The following is a 27,172-nucleotide window of genomic DNA, read 5'->3' on the forward strand; positions in this document are numbered from 1 at the left end:
ACATTTATCCAAAGAGGTTATCCAAAACAAGTGCTAGACAATGAACTGAATAAAGTTAATCAAATTGATAGAAAAGAATTGTTAATTAAAAAAAAGAAAATTGTTCAAACAAATAGGATTCCCTTTATAAGCACTTTTAATGTTAATAGTAAACAAATTACAGGTATTATTAAAAAACACTGGAATATTCTTAAAAATAGCTATAATGACATTAGGGAGTTTCAAAATTTGCCATTAATTTCTTATAAAAGACCTAGAAATCTACATGATAGTTTAGTCAGAACTGATATAGGGAGTAATAAACACACTTTTCCTTGTTATAATAGTTGACAATGTAATAGTGTTATAAGAGGAGACAAAGTAGTACATCCTCATACAGGGAAAAGATATAACATTAACGGATTATATACTTGCCAGATTATGTTGTTTATTCATTAAAATGCCTATGTGGGCTAATCTACATAGGAGAGACCAGTCAAAAAATAAAAGACAGACTCACACAGCACAAATATACTATAAGAAAAGGTGTCCCAGATTTACCAGTCTCAGCTCATTTCAAAGAGAAAAAGCATGACGTTAGTCAATTAATGTTCCAAGTATTGGAACATATACCCATACAGAGAAGAGGCCATGATAGAATTAAGAAGTTAAAACAAAGAGAAGTAATATGGATTAATAAATTAGACAGTATGTATCCCAAGGGACTAAATAGGGACTATGATCTTTTTCTATTTTTGTAAATTAAGCTTCTTTATCTAATAATTTCTGTATTTTCTCTTTTATACAGATCAAGATTCACATAGGACTCAAGAATGCAAATAAGAAGTTTAATAATACACAAATGTAATAAATATTTTTAGTCCATGATTAGAATAAATTGTAGCAAAATTTAATTAGCAAGATAAAATGAAACTGATAAAAAAAACTACTATTGCTTTGAAAGGATGCAGTTAGGTTTCTATTTTCTTGCTCACAAAATTGTTATATATTTTATATGTCATTTCATAAATGTTCTAGGTTAGCTATGGTTACATGATAATTTTTCTTCCTCCTTGTCATCCATCGTAAAGGTAACATTTCTTCAAGATTAAAAATTGTTTGTTAATTAATATAATATTAAAATTATTTATTTATTTATTTATTTATTTTAAAATGTACATTAATTCACATATAACAAACACAGAAACATAATAATAGAATTTAATTGTACACTACTAATGTATAGTCACAGCAGAGAATGAAAGTATTGTATTATATTAAGATTTATATCATTACATGATAGATGTGATTAATGAGTACACAATGAGTGTTATAAACAGTACTGTCTCTTTAAAAGTTAAATCACTTGAATGTTATGCACCTGTATTTTGGTTCACTCACAGCCTATAAATTGCAGGCATTAATTATGTGTTTAATCACTTGGCATGAGAAAGGGCAAAGCCCGAAACGTCGCCTATGTTTTCTTGCTTGAAAATAAATCATTAAAATTCCATTTGGAGTGCTGCAGCTTTTTCTTCTATTCTATATTATATATATATAACAGCATCAGATTCTCTGAGAGAAATTCTAAACTTAAGCACAATTCCTGAAAGATTTAAAGAATAAGGAATGCTGTTTTAAATCATGAGCAATTTCTTAAAATGGTTGATAAATGACAATTATATTCCATTAGGAATAAATATAAAATCTGTGTTATAGTATGTTAAAGAAAGTGCACTGTTTGTTTGTTGTTGGCACTAATGACATGAACTTTTAAATGATAAAAGGAACAATATGATAAAGTTGGACATCCACTACATATCCAGCTGTAAACTCTCTATTTTTCTTAAACAAAAAAACAAAACAAATGAAATGCCAAATAAAATAAAACGTAAAAACATCTTAATAACAATAAGGATAATTAAACCTATATAAATAAGTATAGAAATATCATTTACTAGTACTGCCTCTGTTCTAGGATAAGAGCTTTGCAATTTAATGAGGTAAAGTTAGCCTCCTCTAGTTAGCTTAAGGCACATATCCCATATACGAAAAGATTGGCTTCAATTAAATAAAACCCATTATTGAAACTAATACCTTACAGAAAAAAAACTTACCAGAACTCTAAAAAACATAAATTATGCCTACCTGATAATTTAATTTCCATCTTAATGGGAAGAGTCCACAGCTGCATTCCTTACTTGTGGGAAATACTGAACTTGGCCATCAGGCGGAGGCAAAGACACCCCAGCCAAAGGCTTAAATACCTCCCCCACTTCCTCATAACCCCAGTCATTCTACCGAACAAGGAACAGTAGGAGAAATATCAGGTTGAAAAAGGTGCCAGAAGAAAAAATTTCAATTTTAGGGCCGCCATCAGAGAACACGGGCGGGAGCTGTGGACTCTTCCCATACAGATGGAAATGAAATTATCAGGTAAGCATAATTTATGTTTTCTATCTTAATATAGGAAGAGTCCACAGCTGCATTTCTTGTGGGAAACATATACCCAAACTCTAAAGTACATGGGAGGGAAAAAAGAGAGGTGGATCCTAATCTGAGGGCACCACAGCCTGCAAAACCTTTCTCCTGAAGGCTGCTTCAGCAGAAGAAAAAACATCAAACTTGTAAAATTTTGGAAAAAGTATGTAAGGAGAACCAGGTAGCTGCCTTACAAATCTGATCCATAGAGGCCTCATTTTTGAAGGCCCAAGAGGAAACCACTGCTCTCGTAGAATGAACCGTAATCCTCAGAGGAGGCTTATGTCCCGCCGTTTCTATGCTAAACGGATGACACTCCTCAGACAAAAAGATAAGGAAGTTGAAGAGGCCCTCTGACCCGCTTCCCGAAAAAGAGATCAAACAGAGAAAGAGGTTTTTCTCAGTTCCTTTGTGGCGCAGAGATAGAACTTCAAGGCACAAACCACATCCAGAAATACGTTGTAAATGTTCCTTCGACGAAGAAGGATTAGGACATAAGAAAGGAACCACAATCTCTTGATTTAAAAAAAAAGCAATAGAGCAATAGACTTATTATGGTGAGTTTAGAGGGCAAGTAAGTCTTCTCACTCGCTCCTCGAATGCCAGTGTATTTTATTTCATTTGTTGATCTCAGATCCCATTGATTATAGTGTTAGTGCCAAGGTTTGAGTATACTACCTTCCTCTTATCTTGCTTCTACATATCATTAATTGTTACTCAGATGTATTTCATCATCATTCCTTTTATCCATTATACGTGTATACACCTTTTTGTTACTAGATGTATTATAATATTATATTTGTACCATCATAACTATTCAATCAATTACTACTATTATTCATTAATTATTTATCAATATTTTTTATCATCATGGTTATTATTTTTTTGTGTACACATTAACATCTGAATTGTCCCCTGTATTATATTTTGTTTACTTGTACTTATCACATGATATTTTTCTCTCCAATAGATGCTCCTATCAGTATTTATCGATTTTATTAATACTGATTTTTAATCAATATTATTATTTTTCTTTTTTTTTATATATATATATAAATATACTCGATCAATTGTAATTTATTTTCATCATATCTGTATGAAATTTACTGCGGGGAGAGGCTGTTACCGAGTATTATCCCTGATTGTTGTTTTTATGTTATCATTGTATGGGGCAACGCTGCTAATGTAGATGTTTGAATATGGAGTTCAACTGTCTGAATAACACATCATATGTTTTTGCTGTTAGTAGTATATTATTGCTGTTGAAAATCTATTGACCTTAATGGCAACAGCTTTTTTATCAGATCGTATATTATTAGCCGCTCCATTGTTTAGAACACAGAGAGGTTGGTCTGTTTAACAAGTATCGATTGGATGCTTATTCCTCCAATAGAAACTCCATATTACCTACACGCATGCGCAGTACTTAGTAGAAGACGCCGAACACGGCGCTATAAGTTCATGGTTATTTTACTATATGTATATGCACCTGAGGAAACGGTCACGTATGACCGAGAAACGTTGTGCTAATAAAGTCTATTTATTCTTTTTAAGACTTTTGTGCCACAAATTTTTATTCTTTTAACATATATTCATTCACACGTCAGCTCTGTGACTCTTGGTTTAAGGACTAACTCTCTGGCTACATCAGTGACTGTAGTGCTTGGGAGCGTGTTGCAGAACCTCACAGCAGGCGTTGGTTGTCTTCCAGCCCAGGAGAGTACGGGTTACACACGGACCTTGGTTCCAGCAAGTACAAGAGTGTGAGTCAGCTGGACGACTCCTAAGAGTCCAGGAGGCGCTTGTGACACTTCTCAAGTGTCTGAAATTTTGTAAGTACAGTATCACTTACACTAACGGCGTGTCTTTAACTACCGATTGTGCACTATGGTGGCGCCTTCTTTGTTTATATAATTTTATCTGTACAATCTCTTGATTGATGTTGCGAATTGACACAACCTTAGGGAGAAAACCTAACTTAGTTCGTAGAACAGCCTTATCGGCATGAAAAGCCAGATAAGGAGGGTCGCATTGCAAGGCAGCAATCACAGATACTCTGCACGCAGAAGCGATAGAAAGTAGAAAAGGAACCCTCCAAGGCAACAATTTAATGTCTACTTAATGCATAGGCTCCAACGGAGCCCGATGCAAAACCTTAAGGACAAGATTTAAACTCCAAGGAGAAGCCTTAGATCTAAACACAGGTCTGATCCCAGCAGAGCCTTAACAAATGGCTGCACATCTGTATGCTCTGCAAACCTCTTGTGCAGTAACACAGACAGGGCCGAAAGCTGTCCCTTTAGGGGACTTGCAGAAAAGCCCTTCTCCAGTTCATCCTTTAGAACAGAATAAGAAGGTCCTCCACACCTTATGATAGATGCAACGAGCAACCAGCTTATGAGATTGAATGAGAGTAAAAATAAATCTCTCAGAAAACCCTCTCTTGGCTATGACTAAGCGTTCAATCTCCACGCAGTCAGCCTCAGAGAATCTAGACATTGATGAACAAAGAGACCTTGGTCAGCAGATCCCTGCGACAAGGTAACTTCCACAGAGGAGATGATGACATCCCCACTAGATCTGCGAACCATATCCTTCGCAGCCAAGACAGAGCAGTCAGTATCACTTGTCTTGAACCACTACACTAGGAAGTAGTAGTAACGGTCGGAAAGGATAAATTAGATTGAATCTCCAAGGCACTGCTAATGCATCTGTTAGCTCCGCCTGAGCATCCCTGTACCTCGACCCCTATCTGGGTAGCTTGGCATTGAGACGTTATAAGATCTTCCTCTTGCAAATCTCTGCAAACACTCGGGATGGAGAGACCATTCTCCCGGATGAAAGGATTGTCGGCTGAGGAAATCAGCTTCCCAGTTGTCCACACCAGGAATGTCGATCGCTGACAGCGAACAAATGCGGGTTTCCCCCACACCAGAATTCAAGATACTTCCCTCAAAACTAGGGAGCATTTCGTTCCCCCCTGATGGTTGATGTAAGCCACCAAGGATATATTGTTTGATTGGAATCTGATTAACTGGGACGAACCCAGCAGAGGCCAAGCCTTCAGAGCATTGTATATTGCCCGAAGATCCAAAATGAGATCAGGAGGATCATGAACTACCCCTCTCAAATGAAGGGAAGAATGGACCTTATTGTCTCCATCTTAAACAAGGGGACATTTAAAAACCTGCTTAAGCACTTTACGTCCAGAATCGGACGGAAAGTTCCCTCCTTCTTAGGGACCACGAAAAGGTTTGAATAGTATCCCAAACCTCTCACTGCGATAGGCACCGGGACAATAACTTTTAGAGGACAGATCCTGTACACACCACAGAAAGGCTTCCCTCCTTTCTGGTCAGGAAGACAGGAGGAATCTGCCCTTGGGTGGCTGAGACTTAAAACCTATCTTGTAACCCTGAGATATGACCTCCAGGACCCATGGATCCTGCACGTCCCTGAACCAAGCGTCTGAAAAGAGCAACATACTGCCCCTTACACGATCCAGCAGAGGACCGGGGACTGCCCATTCATGCCGACGTAGACTTGCTGGGCTTCTTGCTCTGCTTGGATTTATTCCAGGACTGAGCCGGCTTCCAAGAGCTCTTGGTTTGCTCTGGCTTAGTAGAGGACTGCTGACATGGGCTTTATCAGAATGAAAATCGTCCCCTTAGATTAGTTCATATACTCTTGCGGTAGGAGGGCACCCTTGCCCTCGGTGACCATGGAAATAATTGAGTCCACGCCTGGACCAGACAAAATTATTCCCTTCAATGGAGGGAAGAAGTCTAGACTTAGAAGTCATATCTGCAGACCATGACTTCAGCCAGAGCCGGACGGGCCTGAACAGAAAAAGCTGAAGCAATGCTACGGGAAAACTACATGTGTAGAAAAAAAAATGTAAGGTACGCACCTCACTGGACGACAACTTCTCAGAGGTGGACGGCTCCGTGGTATCAAACATGTTTCATATTATCACATTATCAAGGCATATGGAACATAATTGAGAGGGCAGAACTAAGGTCTCCTCACCATATAAACAGGAATTATCATTAGGAATAGAGGGAGTTCCCTCTAAAGTAACAGAATCCTCCATCGCTAGTGCAATAACCGGAGAACTAGAGAAATAAAACATCTTTTTTATTCAAAAAAACGGCAACCTTATACCCCAATGGCTGGGGCACTCACCACCTCCTATGACCCAGACAGTACAGAGATTTAGGACTCCTCTCTGATAGACACCCGGTCAGGAAAAAGGGAATGAATCACATGGTGCACAATGCAGGACCGTCCCTGCTATGAGAAAGCGCGCCAAGCTTGTAAGCTGCATGGCTCTCAAAGTGAAATTGAAACCTGTATATTCCATAACAGCCTATGAGCCCATAACATCTCACACATAAAAGCAACATAAAATCAAATAAACATATAAAATATTAACCCTTGATTCTATACAGATAAAAGGAGTCACACTGTGACCCTGTCTTCTTGCGTTATCATACATGTATAAAATATGAAATGATCTTACCAGAATCTACATTGTGGAACAGGAACACGGATCTTCAAGTGTGATAGATAGTAGCATCGCTTCTGACATGGACTTGAGTGAAGAAAGCAGGCAGTGAAACTCGTCAACGCTGATTGTCTATGGAGCTGTTAATATGAGTCGGGATGGTTTCGCAGGAAGACTCTCCCTGCATCTCCGGACTCTAACTTTCATCCATGCTCTGAGAGGCTGACAGGACTACTTAAAACTCCAGTCCCATCTCGAAGAGTACTACCCTCCATAAGAGACTACTCCGAAATCTTCTAATTCTTCTCTGCCAACCTCCTGAGACGAAAGGCAAAGAATGACTGGGGTTATGAGGAAGTGGGGGAGGTATTTAAGCCTTTGGCTGGGGTGTCTTTGCCTCCTCCTGGTGGCCAGGTTCAGTATTTCCCACAAATCAGGAATGCAGCTATGGACTCTTCCCACATTAAGATGGAAATTTAGTTTTTTAGTTTTTTAGTGCTGGATACACATTTTATGGACATCAAAACCATTGCTATTCAAATGATAACACCATTCTTATATTGGGAAAATATCAGATCGGAAATGTCACCCATATGTGCATGGACAGCATTGACTTTGATGGTTAAAATTCCCCTGACCACAAGTTATCAACTAAATATTGATATTTGATAACAAAATGTACACATCAAATTTAACTTGATAGATGCTTAACACCACAGATTGATTGATAATACACATTGGATAAATGATAGTGATATCGGTCACCAATTTGCACATACTTGGACCTGAAAAACAAGATGCTTGTGCCAACAGGGAAGGCCATTTTTGATGAAGATCGCATTGTGCCAAAAAAAAAACCCAGATAAGGAATGTTAAACTAAAAAACACAAAGAATATCTATAAGACTATGATAGCTGTAACATGCAGAGAGAGAGGAGACTATCAGAAGAAGGAGCTTGCTGTCCAGCAGAATGAATGACCTGGTCAGTTGGGTGAGAGCAGCTGGGTAGGCTGGAGAGCAGTATTTTTTTCAAGAATCATTTTGGCTTTCAATCAACAGCCATGATCACTTTTAATGGGGAAATGGAGATTGGATTTTGTGGGAGTTATCAAACGTGTTTTGTTTGGTTTTTATATAAGCAAAAGCCATTTCCTATTTTATAATATCGAACAAGCATTTCAGAAAGCTTGAAATCAAGGCCCAAGAAAATTTATCATGATTGAAAGAAGAAATCTTGGAGAATGTACTACTGAATGTGCTATTAATAAACTCTGGAAATGTAACTGCATACATCTCCAGTGCCTGCATCGCCTCTTTTTCTTGTTGCTATAGGTAAAGAAAAAAAGCTAAAACACAACATATAAATAATAAACAATGTTGGTTGGACTACATAAGGACTGGGGATTTATTTTCAAGATTCATTTTTGTTAAAGGGACATTCTATACTAAAATTGTTATTGTTTAAAAAGATAGATAATCCCTTTATTACCCATTCCCCAGCTTTGCACAACCAACATTGTTATATTAATATACTGTATAACATTTAAACATCTAAATTTCTGCCTGTTTCTAAGCCACAGCCACTACACACAGCCTCTTATCACATGCTTTTGTATTAGTTTTTCACAACAGGAGACTGCTAGTTCATGTGGGCCATATAGATAACATTGTGTTCACGCTCGGGGAGTTATTTAAGATTTAGCTCCACACAGTACTAAATGCAAGTCAACAGATAATAAATAAAAAGTCATGTGATCAGGGGCCTGTCAGAAGATGCTTGGATACAAGGTAATTACAGAGGTAAAAAGGATATTAATATAACTGTGTTGGTTATGCAGAACTAGGGAATGGGTAATAATGGGATTATCCATCTTTTAAAACAATAACAATTATATTGTAGACTGTCCCTTTAATACAGAAAAAAAACAAGATTTCAAGACCCATCTATTCTTTCTGAGGTTTAGTTAATATTAACTTTATATACCATGCATTTGTGTACCTCTATTATAAAACAAATCCCAATTGCATATTTTTATGTATATGAGAGAAAATAAGCATCCTATAACAGTGATAAAATGAAAGAAAATATAATTTACTATGCTATTACCAATTCAAAATAAACCATATGTGACCTTCATGACAATAAACTAATAACTTACCAGAACACGATCTCCAACCCTCAAGTCCTTGTCTCCTTTCTTCACAGATCCACTGTCTGAAAGATTTGATCCTGACTCATTTCCAGTCTTTATTGTGCTATTGAGAACACTTTCCCGCAGTGGTACAATACGAGTAGTTAGAGGTGGGGTGGCAGTGCCAGAGTGCAAGGACAAGTTTTGAGTTGTTAAGGACTCCACTGAATGGGAATCACTTCCATCTGACACCGGCAGCCGTGTTAGTTTGGATGGTCGAGTAAAAATCCCTTGTAGAGGCTGACATTCAAAGTAACGCACTCCACCTACAGATCCATCATTCTTCCCTACTGGATCATCAAGTACAACTCCTGCCCACTGACCTGGGGCAAACTGGGTTTCTCCTAAATATTGTACCACACCGGATTTCACACCATTGACCCATACACGTTCACCAACCACAAAATCTCCAAGGAACTCATCCCCCACTTCAGTGATCTTCAAGCTTGATTTATCTCCACTAACTGAAGAGGTAGATCCCTGTTTGTGTAAAGGAGAACCTAAGAAACAAAGGAAATCATGTTAGAACAGTAGAACATTTAGGTACAATATAACATAACTCAAGCAGATAAACAAGTATTTGTCTTTTTATCCAACATACATAAGTACATATGTAAATGTGACACTGAAGTCAATATGTATCTCCATTGCCTCAGAAATAGCATATATTAATACAGTTATTTTTTGAAAAATTTATATCTTTGTTTGAATTGGGGTTTGAATTGGGGTTGGGCAGCTTATGTCCATCAATAGAAAAATTAAAGTTGTCCTTATAAGTCAGTAACCAATTGATACTCCAGTAGGTTTTTCCTAAGATTATGTCTCCTGGTTCTATAGCCATTTATACTACTTTATCTTTTTTCAAGCAAAAATATTTTAACATGTTTAAATAGCGCTTTTCCATATACATGACAATTCCTTCATTTCCTTTCATATGCACTTGCATACACACAAGCATGCACATACACATGCATGCAGTGATTTAACCCCTTTATTTCAAGCATCACATGCAACTGTAAATTGCCTCCCTTGCTGCCCAGAACAAGAAAATCATTTAACTATTAATTGCACAGAACACACAAAAGTGTACTCATTTAACAGAGTCCATTGTACTTTATCTACATGATGTAATGGAACATCATACAAAATTCTTATATTATGTCTTAGCTCACTAAGTAGCATTCAACAAGCTTCCCTCCAAAGAAGTGCGACATACACACATACATGCACATACATTCATGTGAAAAAATAAAATACACCCTCTTTGAATTCTATGGTTTTAGGTATCAGGACATAACACCACTCATCTGGTCCTTAGCAGGTCTTAAAATTAGGTAAATACAACCTCAGATGAAAAACAACACATGACATATTACACTGTGTCATGATTTATTTAACAAAAATAAAGCCAAAATGGAGAAGCCATGTGTGAAAAACTAAGTACATCTTAAGATTCAATTGCTTGTAGAACCACCTTTAGCAGCAATAACTTGAAGTAATCATTTTCTGTATAACCTCATCAGTTCCTCACACGTTGTAGAGGAATTTTGGCCCACTCTTCTTTACAACTTTTCTTCAGTTCATTGAGGTTTGCGGGCATTCGTTTATCTCTCTTAAGGTCTTGTAGACTTGCTGGTTTGCTTGGGATCATTGTCCTTTTGCATGAACTAATATCGTCCAAGCCTTAGCTCTCGGCTAGTCAACCCAAAAATAGTTTTAAGTTATATCTAGAAAGTTTCCATAGATCGTTTTTTACAAATGTAGCCCAGTTTTTACATATATTCCGTTTTCAAGTTAAAGCACTTACTTTTGGCGCCGCTGCCGTTTAAAGAATGTCTGTCTGCCTCCGCCCCTTTTTCGTCATCAGTGACATCATGATCTTCTTGTGATCCCTGTAATTTTTCTATCTCCCTCGTAACCGGCTGTAGCGCATGTGCAAATTGTGTTCCTTGTGGTTGACATTTTTTTTACCGCTTGCAAGCCAAGAAGGGAATTAAAAATCACTTGCTTGGTGGTTAGTGTGTTGTATGCAGTCTGCTTTTGATATATGTGTCTTTTCCTGTAGAACATTTCCCCCTATTATAAAATTCTGTTGCTACAGTGTTGAGTTTTGCCAGCCCTGTATATAGTGTTTATGGTGACAGTTTCTAAACATATGTAATCATCTTACTCTAAAGTAGGTCTAAATAATACAACAAACAAAGGTTGTGTTTAACAAGATAGAGAGGAAGACTTGAACGTCATTCAAGTTACATTCAGTGATTATTATCTTCAGTTCTTAAAGTGAAGGTAAACTTTGATGAATGAAAGCACCGTTTTTTAAAAATACTATTAAAAGCAGGGGCACTTTCTTTCATCAAAGTTTAGAAGCCAGCCATTTTGATTAAAAACTTACCTTTGTTTTTTTCACAGCCAGAGCAGCTTCCCGCACCCGGAGATCCTCTCTTCACACGTCATCAATGACTAATCCAGCTTCCTCCAATCACGGCATGGCCTTGGGCAATGACTACCATGGGGGGAAAGCCGTGATTGGAGGAAGCTGGATTAGTCATTGATGACGTGTGAAGAGAGGATCTCCGTGTGGGGGAAGCAGCTCTGGCTGTGCAAAGAAGAAATGGCTTCTTTGTAAACTTTGATGAATGAAAGTGCCCCTGTTTTTAAAAGTATTTTTAAAAAACGGCTTTTAATCATCAAAGTTTACCTTCACTTTAAGAGCACGCCTGGCACACACTATGCCAAGCCTTAAGGTTCCCTCCCTTTCTTTACTGCTTGTTATCTAGCTGCAAGGGGAAAACGTGCAGCTTTAGGCTTCAGATTTATGTCCAGCACCCTATTTGGGGCCAGATTACAAGTGGTGTGGTATTTAGCCCTTTCGGTCGAGTGTAAACTAAGGTAGAAGTAATCTTTTGGGTGTGTCGGGTTGTTTTCATATCATGTGATCGTATTATTATTAAGGTGAAAGTAAAAAGTTTGCGAACGAGCAAAACCCAACACATATTAACCAGTGGACTTTGCAATATCGGGACCGCGTTAGCATATTCTCCCAGCAGACGTCAAAGGAGAGCGCAGAAGAACTAAACCTAACACTGTACCGCTCGTGCGCTAACCAGACAGGAGTTATTCATATTTTACATTCCAAAGTTCTTCACATATAGAAAAATGCTATTTTTATTGTAAATAAATTTTCATATATATATATATATATCTGTATATACCTATATATCTAATCTTATAGATAAATACCTATCCTATATTCCATCCCAAAGATACACAAAACGTTGGACCACCCACCAGGCCGGCCCATTGTGTCGGCAAGGGATTCGCTGACACAACCGGTAGCCCAACTGGTGGATATACTACTACAACCTGTAGTAAAGGAAATAAAGTCATACATCATAGATACAGGGGACTTCATTCGCAAAATACGGACTGTTGACGTCCAGCAAGATGACTTATTGGTCTGTCTGGACGTCAACAGTCTGTATACCATTATTCCCCATACTGAGGGCCTCAAAGCTGTAGAGGAACATATCACTAACAACCCTCTTTATGAAGGTCCACCGGTTGAATATTTCCTCTCTCTGATTGAATACTGTTTGTATAAAAATTACTTTAGATTTGAAAGTAAGTTTTATTTGCAGACAGCTGGTACGGCCATGGGTTCCTCCATGGCCCCCGCATATGCCAACATATACATGTCTCAATTTGAAAATCTATATCTATGGAACTCTACCAATTCAGCAGTGATCTGCTATTATAGATATATTGACGACATCTTTATGGTATGGCGGGGGACCATGGAGGACCTCCAAACTTGGTTTGAAAGTTACAACATGGCCACCAGTAATGTAAAATTCAAGATGACTGTTGATAGACAGACTATCAACTTCCTTGACTTGACGGTCTTTAAAAATGCACACCAATTGGGTACCACTCTATATCATAAACAAACTGACCGTAATTCTATATTGAGAGCAGATAGCTGTCACCCTCCTGCCCTTCTAAAGGGCATAGTCGAGTCTCAGTTTATAAGAACAATGAGAAACAATTCAGATGTATGCACTGGGGTCTCCCAACTGACAGGAGTGGGAGAGAGATTCCGTGAAAGGGGGTATAAATCATCGATTATCCAAAACACCATGACCACAGTATCTACACTCACCCAAAATGAACTGATTAAGCCCACACCGAAGAGAGACACGAGCAATAAGTTGATTATGTCTACAACATTCACCCCAGCCACAAAGAATACGGGACGAATTTTACATCAGCACTGGCCCATAATGGCATCTGATCCAAAATTAACATTTACCCAACAGCTACAACCTATGGTGGGATTCAGGAGGGGTACTAACCTTAAGGACCTCTTAATGCGAACAGATCAGAAATCTAGTTACACCACTGGGGCTACAATCAATATCAAAGGATCATATAGGTGCTTAGGTTGCACAACATGCAATGGCCTGGTCAGTACCAAAACCTTTCATCACCCACATACAAATAGGAGATATGTGATTAAACATTCCATTACGTGTATTACTACACACGTGGTATACCTCCTTTTTTGCCCATGCTCGTGCTTCTATGTGGGTAAAACCACAGGCACGCAATAAGATCTGCACTGAAACAGGGAGAGTCCGAACAACCTGTGGCACGCCACTGTGCCAAGCAAGGCCACTCTGTTTCCTCGATATGCTACATCCTCATTGACCACATACCCCCATTGGATCGGGGAGGGGACAGGAGCAAGATACTGCTTAAACGTGAAGCTCAGTGGATCTTCAAACTTGGAACTATCCATCCTGGCGGATTAAACACCACTCCAGATTTTAAAAATCTTATTTGATCCCACAAGGCAGTGCTACACACTTGGGGTATAACCCAGGGTCATTGTGGCTACGTGTAGCTTCCAGCCCCATTGCTCTCACGAGTAATGAAGGCTGGTCGCTTACGACACACCCTAATGGGGGTGATTGCCCTCATCTGGGTTGTGGAAGCCTGGTCCCTGAGGCATAATTACCTACCTATGCACCTTAGACCTTGAAGTGGGAAGCCATTGAATTACCTCTGAATATGAGGGAGTAACAAGATGGACAATCTTTGTTTGATCATACTTGGTTTTTTATAAGTTGGTCAAATCTATCTTTGTCTATAAGTGTGATAATGATGAATTTATACCAGATGTATACAATATCTATACCTACACATCACTCCATATTGTCCGATATGATATAATAAGGCACCTCCCAGAGATATAATGGGATATACCTCCACCTTTGGATGTTGATTGTAGATAGAAGCACGTACTTCCCTCTCTATACATGCTTGTTAATCTCCTTGATATTTCACTGCTAAATTAGGTGAATATCTTTAGTGGGCTTTGTAGTATGTGGCCATAAATGCAGTACAGAAGTATTTGGGTACATATATATACCATTTTGGTGATGTGAAATAATTTTTCTCCCAACTGGTCCCAATACATTACCAATTTATACAACATCAGAAATAGGCACTGAAGGCGCACAGCCAGGAAAAGTGCCAATTGAATTTCTAAAGTCATTTAACATCATTTCATCAATTGATAACAAGTTCAGCAAAAATCCCCACTTTTTGTATATAAATTTATTCCTGTACTTATCTGTGTACTATGCAACTGATCACAGTGTTAAGACACGATTAATGCTTGTTTATCATAACCATGGCTACAGTTGCCATGGAGATTTGTATACACAATGGCACTTGATCAGCCGATTAGGAATAGCATTACGGCGATCTAATGTAGTTTTTCAAATATATTTCAGTTTGTGTCACCTCTTGTTTAATACACATTTAGACGACATAGTGTATGAGGAATTGTCATAAAATAGCCTGTATACTTAATACTATGTAGCCGCGAAACCGGAAGTGAGATAACATCACTTCCGGTAGGCTTTAGCACTGTGGAACGCAAGATGCGTTCCACACTCGATATTTGGCGCACTTTGGAGCAACACCTGTTTGGTGAGTGATTTGTTGAAGCACTATAAATTGTTTGAGTTTTGCTTGTAAGTTTATGCTGATGAAGGGGTTGTGAACCCCGAAAACGTTCCACTAAAGAAATTTGTGGAAGTCCTGAGAGTGCATTTACCTCTGTTACATATGCTATTTATATCTGCACCCAGGCTGCTGTCTCTTGGTGGGCTGATCTGGAAACTGCTTGGATAATCTTATAGATATATAGGTATAGATATATATTTTACATTAACATTATCAGATAGTTATAGAAATATATATTTAATAATAAAAATTAAGAACATATGAATCTAAAATAGGCATAATGCGCTTGTGTTTTGCGCTTTAGGTCTAACGTGGTGTTGGGTTAGAGCACATGAAGAATAACAAATCTCAACGTGCATTCTTGAAATATTAAATATAACATATTTAAAAATAGTAAAAATTATTAAAAATCATTATAGATACTGTAATAGATTATTAAGAATTTTTTATAGCATGTATAATAATTTTTAATAATTATTAATATTTTTTTTATATTTTATATTTCAAGAACGCACTTTGAAATTTGTAAATCTTCATGCGCGCTAATCCAACACGTTAGACCTAATGCGCAAAACACAAATGGCTTTTACTTTATATGTTCCTCACACAGAACAAAATTCCATTTTTATTATTAAATATTATATATATATATATATCTATATATATATATTTGATAATGTTAGTGTAAAATAAATATCTATACCTATATATCTATAGAAATAGCTATATGTAGGTATAGGTATACACAGATATAGTTATATATTTACAATAAAAATAACATTCCTGTATGTGATGAACATTGGAATGTGAAATATGTACAGTATATATACAATAAAACACATAAACACTTAGCTATATATGTACACACATTTATACACACAGATTACGCAGCACTATACAGATTATGCAGCGCTATAAACATAGGCGGTATACAAGGTAGCAATTATAGGGATCAAATGGGTAGAGGGCCCTGCCTATAGTTGCACTGTTGTAGTCAGCTCTTGTGAAGGTTATCTGCAAGGAGTTGGGCTCTTAGGCATACATTCGAAAGGGGTTGATGGCGGATAGCAATGGAGGAGAGGAACTGGTATTAGGAAAGGTTAGTGTAGGTTGTATGCATCCCTGAACAGAAGAGTCTTTAGGGAGTGCTTAAAGCTTTCAAAACTAGGGGAGAATCTTGTGGCGCTAGTCTTGTTCCACAAGATGGAGCCAGTCTGCAGAAGTCCTGTAAATGGGAATGTGAGGAGGTAACAAGAGAGGAGGAGAGTAGGAGGTCCTGAGCAGAGCGAAGGGGATGGGAGGGAGAGTATCTGGAGACAAGGTCTGAGATATAGAGGGGAGCAGTGTAGCTGAGGGCTTTGTATGCCAGAGTCAGAATTTTGTGTTTAATCCTGGAGGCAAGAGGAAGCCAATAAAGGGATTGGCAGAGAGGTGCAGCAGATGAAGAGCGACGTGTAAGGAAGAAGAGCCTGGCAGAGGCATTCATTATGGATTGTAAAGGAGCTAGACGACAGCTAGGGAGACCAGAGAGGACGGAGTTGCAGCAGTCAAGGCGGGAAAGGATGAGAGAGTGGATTAAAATCTTAGTTGTTTATTGTGTGAGGAAATGTCTAATTTTATAGATGTTTTTAAGGTGGAAGCAGCAGGATTTAGCCAAGGCCTGAATGTGAGGAGTGAAAGAAAGATCTGAGTCAAGTGTGACCCCAAGACATCGGGCATGCGGGGTAGGTGTAATGATGCAGTTGTCAACAGTTATAGAGAGATAGGGGTGGAGATTTTAGAAGAAGGGGGGAAAATAAGGAGCTCAGTTTTGGAGAGGTTTAGCTTAAGGTAGTGAGAGGACATCCATGAAGAGATGTGAGAAAGACAGTGACATGGGTTAGCAAGGAATGAGATAGGTCTGGAGCAGAGATGAAGATTGAGTGTCGTTGGCATATAAATTATATTGAAATATATATATATATATACATACACATATTTAGACATGTATGTTTATGCATATATACATTATAGCCATTTGCAGTCAAACCTTGTCATATACCATATACCTTTTAACTAGGGTTGCCACCTGTCCGGGAATGACCTGGACTGTTCAGGTTTCCATTTGTGTGTCCTGGTTTAAATCAGTCCTGGACGTGCAAATGCCCAGGGTGGTGGAAAACAGCCACAGCCAGAAAAGGGACATTGTGCATTCGTAACATATTGCACATGCCTACAGTTATTTCTCTCTTGCATGTGTGTCTTTGTGTGGGAGTGTATCTGTGTGTGTAAGTATCTTTGTGTTTCTCAGTGTTTTTCTGTGTGTGTGTCTGTGTGTCAAAGTAAGTGTATTCGTGTGTGTGAGAAAGAGAGAGTGTGAGAATGTGTGTGAGAGTGTGTGTGAGAGAATGTGTGTGTGTGAGAGAATGTGTGTGTGAGTGCGTGTGTATGTGAAATAGAGAGTGTGAATATCTATGTGCGAATTTGTGTTTATGTGCTGTCATACAAAGGCCTCTATTTATCAAGCTCTGGCGGACCTGATCCGACAGACCTCGCTGAATACGGCGAGCAATACGCTCGCCGTATTCAGCATTGCATCAGCAGCTCACAAGAGCTGCTGGTGCGACGCCGCCCCCTGCAGACTCGCGGCCAATAGGCCGCCAGCAGGGGGGTGTCAATCAACCCGATCGGGTTGATTTCCGGCGATGTCTGTCCGCCTGCTCAGAGCAGGCGGACAGGTTATGGAGCAGCGGTCTTTGTGACCGCTGCTTCATAACTGCTGTTTCTGTCGAGCCTGCAGGCTCGCCAGAAACACAGGGCATCAAGCTCCATTCGGAGCTTGATAAATATGCCCCATAGTGTGTAACGTGTAAAACATTTTTGCTCTGTTGTGCACGGTGCAAGAGTGTTCGGGTTTGGCCTGAATTAAAGGTGGCAACCCTACTTTTAACCCATATAACTTTTATTTTTAAGTATTTATGTGACTATTTTTTTATCAGTGTTTATATGAGTATAACTGTAATTTTGAATGCATTTATGTTGTGTTTAGTGCAACTTTTTTTAATGCACTACTCTTTACGTGAGGTTTTCAGTCTCGCTAACCCAATGAGTATAAAATGTGATTGCGCTCTCGCGATTGCATTTACTTTCAACTTGTAATATATATGAGTGCTATTTCAGTCCCAAAAAAAAAGACAATATCTCTTGCAAGCAACAGTGCCACTTATAATCTAGTCCTTAATTGGTCAGTATTCACTAGTGAGTTCTACTTAGAGAACTGCAAACATATCTTAATTTCTGTGTTTAATCTGTATACCAATGTGTTTTATTAAACAGATATTAAACTATGTTTTTATGTTTTAAATTATATAAATTCAAATAAATCTATGAATTGATGCAGTCTTCTGCTTTCTGCATTTACATGCAAGCATAGGCGTCTCCAATGGGGGCCAACAATTATAGCATGCCCTACCCAGAGAGACCTATGCTCACTAATACGCATGTTCACTTGCATGTGCTCTACTAGCTTTGAAGTGCTATAATAGTGCACTAGATTATATGTGCAATGCTTAGGGTTTAAGCAATACAGGGGGAATCAAAGTAGATTACTTTATGCAGCAAGGTCAGATAAATGTATAATGCATATGAATTACAAATAAGCATAAACACATCTGAGAATTTGTTTTTATTTTAAGCTTTATATTGCTTTAGTGCAGTCCTTTTTGTATCCAGAGCATATCTAAATAAATTAGTGGTGCCATTTGAATTTCAAAGTCACATCAAGAGTTTTCCCACAGGAAAATAAGTTGCAAACCATCGGCTAAACTAATTTCTTTATATGACAGCACTGTTAGGAGATTGGGTATGCATATTAGTGCACACTATGTAACACAAAAAGGCAGTTAAAAAGTGGAGCACTAATTAACTCTCCCATTCGAGTGCTAACTGCACTAGAAGTTCGTCTTTTTGCGCGCGTAGGGTTGCACTTGTATTATGAGTTGAAAGTAAACTGTTTTTGCTTGCACTCTAACCCAACAAACACAAAAATCCGAAGTTAGAATATTGTGTGCGTGCTCACGTATTCCCCCATAGAAGTCAAGTAAGCAAAAAAGTGGAAAAAACCTTATTTGCGCGCAAACCCGATAGCAAATTCTCATGAGCGCTAACCCGACATGAAAATATGAATATTTCATATTCCAATGTTCTTCACATAGAAGACTATGTTCTAATTATTCATAAATATATATACAGGGAGTGCAGAATTATTAGGCAAATGAGTATTTTGACCACATCATCCTCTTTATGCATGTTGTCTTACTCCAAGCTGTATAGGCTCGAAAGCCTACTACCAATTAAGCATATTAGGTGATGTGCATCTCTGTAATGAGAAGGGGTGTGGTCTAATGACATCAACACCCTATATCAGGTGTGCATAATTATTAGGCAACTTCCTTTCCTTTGGCAAAATGGGTCAAAAGAAGGACTTGACAGGCTCAGAAAAGTCAAAAATAGTGAGATATCTTGCAGAGGGATGCAGCACTCTTAAAATTGCAAAGCTTCTGAAGCGTGATCATCGAACAATCAAGCGTTTCATTCAAAATAGTCAACAGGGTCGCAAGAAGCGTGTGGAAAAACCAAGGTGCAAAATAACTGCCCATGAACTGAAAAAATTCAAGCGTGCAGCTGCCAAGATGCCACTTGCCACCAGTTTGGCCATATTTCATAGCTGCAACATCACTGGAGTGCCCAAAAGCACTAGGTGTGCAATACTCAGAGACATGGCCAAGGTAAGAAAGGCTGAAAGACGACCACCACTGAACAAGACACACAAGCTGAAACGTCAAGACTGGGCCAAGAAATATCTCAAGACTGATTTTTCTAAGGTTTTATGGACTGATGAAATGAGAGTGAGTCTTGATGGGCCAGATGGATGGGCCCGTGGCTGGATTGGTAAAGGGCAAAGAGCTCCAGTCCGACTCAGACGCCAGCAAGGTGGAGGTGGAGTACTGGTTTGGGCTGGTATCATCAAAGATGAGCTTGTGGGGCCTTTTCGGGTTGAGGATGGAGTCAAGCTCAACTCCCAGTCCTACTGCCAGTTTCTGGAAGACACCTTCTTCAAGCAGTGGTACAGGGAGAAGTCTGCATCCTTCAAGAAAAACATGATTTTCATGCAGGACAATGCTCCATTACACGCGTCCAAGTACTCCACAGCGTGGCTGGCAAGAAAGGGTATAAAAGAAGAAAATCTAATGACATGGCCTCCTTGTTCACCTGATCTGAACCCCATTGAGAACCTGTGGTCCATCATCAAATGTGAGATTTACAAGGAGGGAAAACAGTACACCTCTCTGAACAGTGTCTGGGAGGCTGTGGTTGCTGCTGCACGCAATGTTGATGGTGAACAGATCAAAACACTGACAGAATCCATGGATGGCAGGCTTTTGAGTGTCCTTGCAAAGAAAGGTGGCTATATTGGTCACTGATTTGTTTTTGTTTTGTTTTTGAATGTCAGAAATGTATATTTGTGAATGTTGAGATGTTATATTGGTTTCACTGGTAAAACTAAATAATTGAAATGGGTATATATTTGTTTTTTGTTAAGTTGCCTAATAATTATGCACAGTAATAGTCACCTGCACACACAGATATCCCCCTAAAATAGCTATAACTAAAAACAAACTAAAAACTACTTCCAAAACTATTCAGCTTTGATATTAATGAGTTTTTTGGGTTCATTGAGAACATGGTTGTTGTTCAATAATAAAATTAATCCTCAAAAATACAACTTGCCTAATAATTCTGCACTCCCTGTATATATATATATATATATATATAATGGTATTTTGGTACACAAGATAATATATAGGTATAGATATATACAGATATACATAGGAATATCTGTTTATAAATACTTAGAACATATTCTGCTATGGGCCGAACATTGGAATGTGAAATATTTACAGAAAAGATATAGTTAAAACATTTATTAAGAATAAATATTGCATACATATGATTTTACATGTTTTCATCTACTTAACTGCAAAGGGCTCCAATGACCATATATATATATATATATATATATATATATATATATATATATATATATATATATATATATATATATATATATATATATATATATATATATATATATGTGTGTGTGTGTGTGTTTAACCCCTTAAGGACCAAGCACTTCAGACTAAAACATGCCCAAAAGACCAGAGAATTTTTAGCCTTTTTGCCATCACTCCAATTAAACACAAATATAGCCTTGTTTTCTTTTTATTTACCTACCATAACTATAAAAAAATTTTAGTAGACAACCCAAGGTATAATTCTAGGCCCATTTTGGTATATTGCATGCCACTGTTTCGCTGCAAAATGCGATCATATTAAAACAATTGTTAACTTTTCTGCTGTTCTCACTGAAATTATTTACATACTTCTTGTGCAGTTATAACACAAATGGATGTAAAATCTTCTCTGGGATCCCCTGTGTTCAGAAATAGCAGACGTGCATGGCTTTGCCATTGCTTTTTGGTAATTAGAAGGCCGCTAATTGCAGTTGCGCACCACACCTCTGAAATTCCTGGCAGTTAAGGGGCTAATAAGGTAGCTTGTAAGGATAAGTTTAGCTGTAGTGTAGAGATTACCCTCCCACCCCTTGATCCTTACCATATGTTTCCTAAACAGTTCTCCTCCTTCCCTTACCCCCACTGGTTACCACCTTCTTAGGTACTGGCAGACAGTCTGCCAATGTGAAGTTTTAATACTTTCTTTTTAATTATTATTATTATTTTCTGCAGTGTAGGATTAACCCCCTTACCTTCCCATCTCCCTGATCCCTTTCAAACGGCTCTCTAATCCTAACCTTCATTCACCCACCTCCCCCTCCAAGTGATCCCTTTCTCTTCCCTCTAATTAGCCCCTCTCCATTCTAGGGCCCCCCTCTCCTTCCCTCTCCATATATATCTTTACACATGTATATGTATGTTAAAGCCCTATGTCTGCCTTTTTTTTTCTTACACCTGAGACCTCATATCTTTGAGCCTTTATAAAAAAAATTGGGCAATATATTTTTTCAAAATCATTTTTATTAGATGGTGTTATTATAAGTGTAGCTGTACTTTGTAGTATATTTTTATGTGTTTTGCGACACTTCTTTGTTTCGTGAAACAGTTAACCAGAGCTCTGAGGACGCGGTAATCATTCTAGGGTCAATCATGATTGAACTCAAGTGATCGCGTTTACTTTCAACTAAAACACCCACGATATACCTCTTATCGATCTGGTGCGCAAATGTTACTGCTACACTCATAATCTAGCCCAAAGACGGCAGGTCAAAACATGAGCAAGCGTTTGTTGCTGACTACAGTATTTGTAAGGTCTACACATTTTCTGCATTATTATTGACATATATTTGTATGTAGATGTCTTGAGACATCGGGGCATATTTATCAAAGTGCGAGCAGACATGATACGATGTAGCATACGCTGTCGGCATTTATCATTGCACAAGCAGTTCTTGTTAACTGCTTGTGCAATACCGCCCCCTGCAGATTTGTGGCCAATCGGCCGCTAGCAGGGGGTGTCAATCAACCCGATCATATTCGATCAGGTTGATTTCTGTCTGCCGTCTCGGCCCCATTATGTTAAATAACTGAGTTCTGCCAAGGGAAGAAATGGATCTCAGTGGCAGTCTTTGTTCTTCTGACTTTGTAGTAATACAATGCAGTGTGCTTGGCATGGTATAATCATAGCTGCCTTAGAAGAAGCCTAGTGCTTACTGGTGGCTTTTGTCTCCCTCACCAGAAATAAAGAAAACACATTTACATTAAAAAAAGGTCTACAGTTAATATATAGCCTCATGCAGTCTCATACAAATTAAATATACCCTGGTAAAAAATCAACTGTGACAGAAAAAAAAAGAAGAAAAACATTCTGAAATATCTCAAAATACAAAGCTACCTTCATTTACGCTGCATTGTTGCCATGGCAACAGGATGAAGAAAGTTAATTCATAAACTAAGATGTAGTGGTGATAGCAGCCTGTATTCCCAGAACTGTGCTTTCCCATACAATGTTTCCATTTTCTTCATATATCTAACAGGTTCTATTCCAATCTTGCCCACTGTTTTTTTTTCTAGATGGGTTAATGTATTCCAATAGCACTTTCCAAATTCTAAAGTATCACAATCTGTATGTTGTATATTAAAAGGACATGAAACCCACATTTTGTCTTTCATGATTCAGATAGAGCATATCATTTTTAAACAACGTTCCAATTTACTTCTATTATCTCATTTTCTTTATTTTCTTGTTATCCTTTATTAAAAAGCAGGAAAGTAAGCTCAGGAGCATGCACGTGTCTGCAGCACTATATGGCAGCAGTTTTGCAGGAATGCTATAGATTAGCAAGAGCACTTTCTGATAAAATATTTCACACACACACACACACATATATATATATACGTCTAATCTGAATATGTGTGTGTGTATATATATATATATATTTGTGGTGAAGAAGTGGCTACATAAGATGGAGGTTATTAGTGGGGGTAAAGGCATAACAGTCGTGTGTGTCTGTTTGAGAGAGTGTGTGAGAGCATATGTACGTGCATATGTGTGTGTGTGAATGTGTTTGTATGTATGTGTGTGTCTGTGTGAGAGAGTGTGACTGTATATGTGTGCATGTCTATGTTTGAGAGTGTATGTGTGAACATATGTCTGTGTGAGAGTGTGTGTGTGTCTGATTGAGAGAGCGTGTGAGTGAGTGTGAGAGTGTGTGTATATGTGTGTATGTCTATGCATGAGAGTGTGTGTGAGTGTATGTGTGCATGTCTGTGTGAGAAAATGTGTTTAAGTGTATAGATGTGTGTGTGTGAGAGTGTGTATATGTGTGTGTCTGCGTGAGAGACTGTGGGTCAGTGTATGTACGTGCATATGTGTGTGTGTGAATGTGTTTGTATGTATGTGTGTGTCTGTGTGAGAGAGTGTGACTGTATATGTGTGCATGTCTATGTTTGAGAGTGTATGTGTGAGCATATGTCTGTGTGTGAGAGTGTGTGTGTGTCTGATTGAGAGAGCGTGTGAGTGAGTGTGAGAGTGTGTGTATATGTGTGTATGTCTATGCATGAGAGTGTGTGTGAGTGTATATGTGCATGTCTGTGTGAGAAAATGTGTTTAAGTGTATAGATGTGTGTGTGTGAGAGTGTGTATATGTGTGTGTGTGTGTGTGTGTCTGCGTGAGAGACTGTGGGTGAGTGTATGTATGTGCATATGTGTGTGTGTGAATGTGTTTGTATGTATGTGTGTGTCTGTGTGAGAGAGTGTGACTGTATATGTGTGCATGTCTATGTTTGAGAGTGTATGTGTGAGCATATGTCTGTGTGTGAGAGTGTGTGTGTGTCTGATTGAGAGAGCGTGTGAGTGAGTGTGAGAGTGTGTGTATATGTGTGTATGTCTATGCATGAGAGTGTGTGTGAGTGTATATGTGCATGTCTGTGTGAGAAAATGTGTTTAAGTGTATAGATGTGTGTGTGTGAGAGTGTGTATATGTGTGTGTCTGCGTGAGAGACTGTGGGTGAGTGTATGTACGTGCATATGTGTGTGTGTGAATGTGTTTGTATGTATGTGTGTGTCTGTGTGAGAGAGTGTGACTGTATATGTGTGCATGTCTATGTTTGAGAGTGTATGTGTGAGCATATGTCTGTGTGTGAGTGTGTGTATCTGAGTGAGAGAGCGTGTGAGTGAGTGTGAGAGTGTGTATGTCTATGCATGAGAGTGTGTATGAGTGTATATGTGTATGTCTGTGTGAGAAAATGTGTTTAAGTGTATAGATGTGTGTGTGTGAGAGTGTGTGTGTCTGCGTGAGAGACTGTGGGTGAGTGTATGTACGTGCATATGTGTATGTGAATGTGTTTGTGTGTTAGTGTGTCTATGTGAGAGTGTGTGTGAGTGCATATGTGTTTGTGTGTCTGCATGAGTGAGTGTGTGTGACTGTATATTTGTGCATGTGTATGTCTGTGAATGAGAGTGTGTGTGAGAGTACATAAGTGTATATATGTGTGCTTGTGTTGGTCTGTAAACGAGACGCTGGTAAAACCTACGACTTACTCACCTGTATGGAAATGGGTCAGCTAGCATGGGGCATTATCTATTGTGCATGGCAGACCACACCATTTCTGCCTGGCTGTCATGCAGTTAGTCAGCCAGGCCTCCTCCTCTTGCTCTCCTGCACACACAAGCCTAGCACGCATAGCTTCAGTATATTGTTATTCAGCCGTCTCACATCAAGCCTGATTAGTTACCTGCACAACCATGCAGGGCTATTAAAAAGTACAGCATCTAGATTAGTCCTTGACCTACAGAGAAGAGGGCCACAAGCGACCTTAATGCATCTGTAAGAACTACAAGGTAAACAGCTTAAGGAGAGTGTTAGGTTTTCTGAAATGAAAACCTCCCAAAACATTTAACAAAACAAACATATGAGTTATTGTTTTTTGTTTGTTTGTTTTTTTATTGAGGTCAGTTTTGGAATACATATAAAGTATTATAGCATTGCATGGTTGCGTTCCAAAAAGGACTTATGACAAGGTACATCACATAAATAAAATATTAAAAAGGCATATGCAATTAACAATATCTACTATATCAAAGAGCATGATATAGATTACAAAATAGATGTTTACATGCAGTAAGTGATGTCTACTATCTATATGATGTAAAGCTCTAAAAAAGGAACAATTGCTGCAGAGAGAAAAGAAAAACAATTTAAAAAGAAAACACAAGTTTTGGCATACATATAAAGTGTTATAGCATTGTGTAGTCGCGTTCCAAAAGGACTTATGACAAGGTACATCATATAAATGACATATTGAAAAGGCATATGCAATTAACAATGTCTGCTATATCAAAGAGCATAATATAGATTACAAAATAAAAGTTTACATGCAGTAAATGATGTCTGCTATGTGCTATCTATATAATGTAAAGCTCTGCAAAGGAACAGTTGCTGTAGAGAGAAAAGAAAAACAATTTAAAAAGAAAACGTGCCAATATCAATCAAAGCCTTCTATACTGATCAGGAGACCATTCTTGGACCTAATACTTCATAGGGTAATGGCATTAACAGAAGGCTATTTGAAAAAGAGGAGACCACTTGTGGATCTCATTATTTGGACCTCAGGTTTTATTTTATTATTTTGCTATAAGGTTAAAATAAAAGGGGGCAAGGCAGTTGTCTATCAAACAGCAGTGGTCTACCGGAGGATTCCAGCTGTTAGCAGCATAGCTTTAAATCAGGCTAAAGGTAACAGTCCAACTCCACAATAATTAGTTGGATTATTTGGTATATAAGTAAACATAGGCTTAGCACCTGTATAAATCTGTATATGTGGTTTGCATATTATATAGTGGCGGGCTATAGTTTCTTAAGGGGTATACTTGGCTAAGATGAAAGGGAGAAACACCCAACACGGTCTTCAAATCCTATACTGAGAGTAAATTGGAACTTCTATATTGTAAATATTAGTAAGCCAGCTATCACATTCATGGATTCAGTAATAAAGACCCCCTCCTATTGATCAATAGTATTAAAGGCCCACCATCTCGGCCACAGACAGCGAAAACCCCAAAACACTATAAGGAAGAGCAGGGAATAGGCACTCCTGAGGATAGCTGGAGGGATTGGGATAAAATATTACTGGGGTAAAGTTGTTACATCTAAATCAGTAAAACATTTATGTTTGTCCTATAGGGATATAGAAGGTAAACATTCAACTCCCATAACAAGCATATACCAGGAGTGGATATAAACAACAAATACAAAACTACGGGTCTTTCTTATAAATGCGGCTACTGTAACTGCTGGAATGAATCACTAGCTAGTAGGTACATTGAAAATATAGGTGTGATTTATCTAGGTTTTGCTTATAAAACATGCAAATGTCCCCAATTACATGTATGAGAGTCCGTGCAACTTTGGATGTCCTAATA

General features: G+C 38.3%; 1 protein-coding gene across 3 annotated transcripts in view; it reads right to left on the reverse strand.

Moving 5' to 3' along the window:
• CLIP2 (CAP-Gly domain containing linker protein 2) overlaps nucleotides 1–27,172 on the reverse strand; it is a 278,140-nt gene that overhangs the window by 101,488 nt on the left and 149,480 nt on the right. For all 3 annotated transcript variants that reach the window (XM_053707490.1, XM_053707489.1, XM_053707491.1), the window contains exon 3: nucleotides 9,128–9,660. In XM_053707490.1, coding sequence (XP_053563465.1) covers nucleotides 9,128–9,660 — 533 coding nt within the window. The remainder of the gene's footprint in view (nucleotides 1–9,127; nucleotides 9,661–27,172) is intronic.

Source organism: Bombina bombina, chromosome 3 (genome assembly GCF_027579735.1).
Source record: "Bombina bombina isolate aBomBom1 chromosome 3, aBomBom1.pri, whole genome shotgun sequence".
Classification (NCBI taxonomy): Eukaryota; Metazoa; Chordata; class Amphibia; order Anura; family Bombinatoridae; genus Bombina; species Bombina bombina.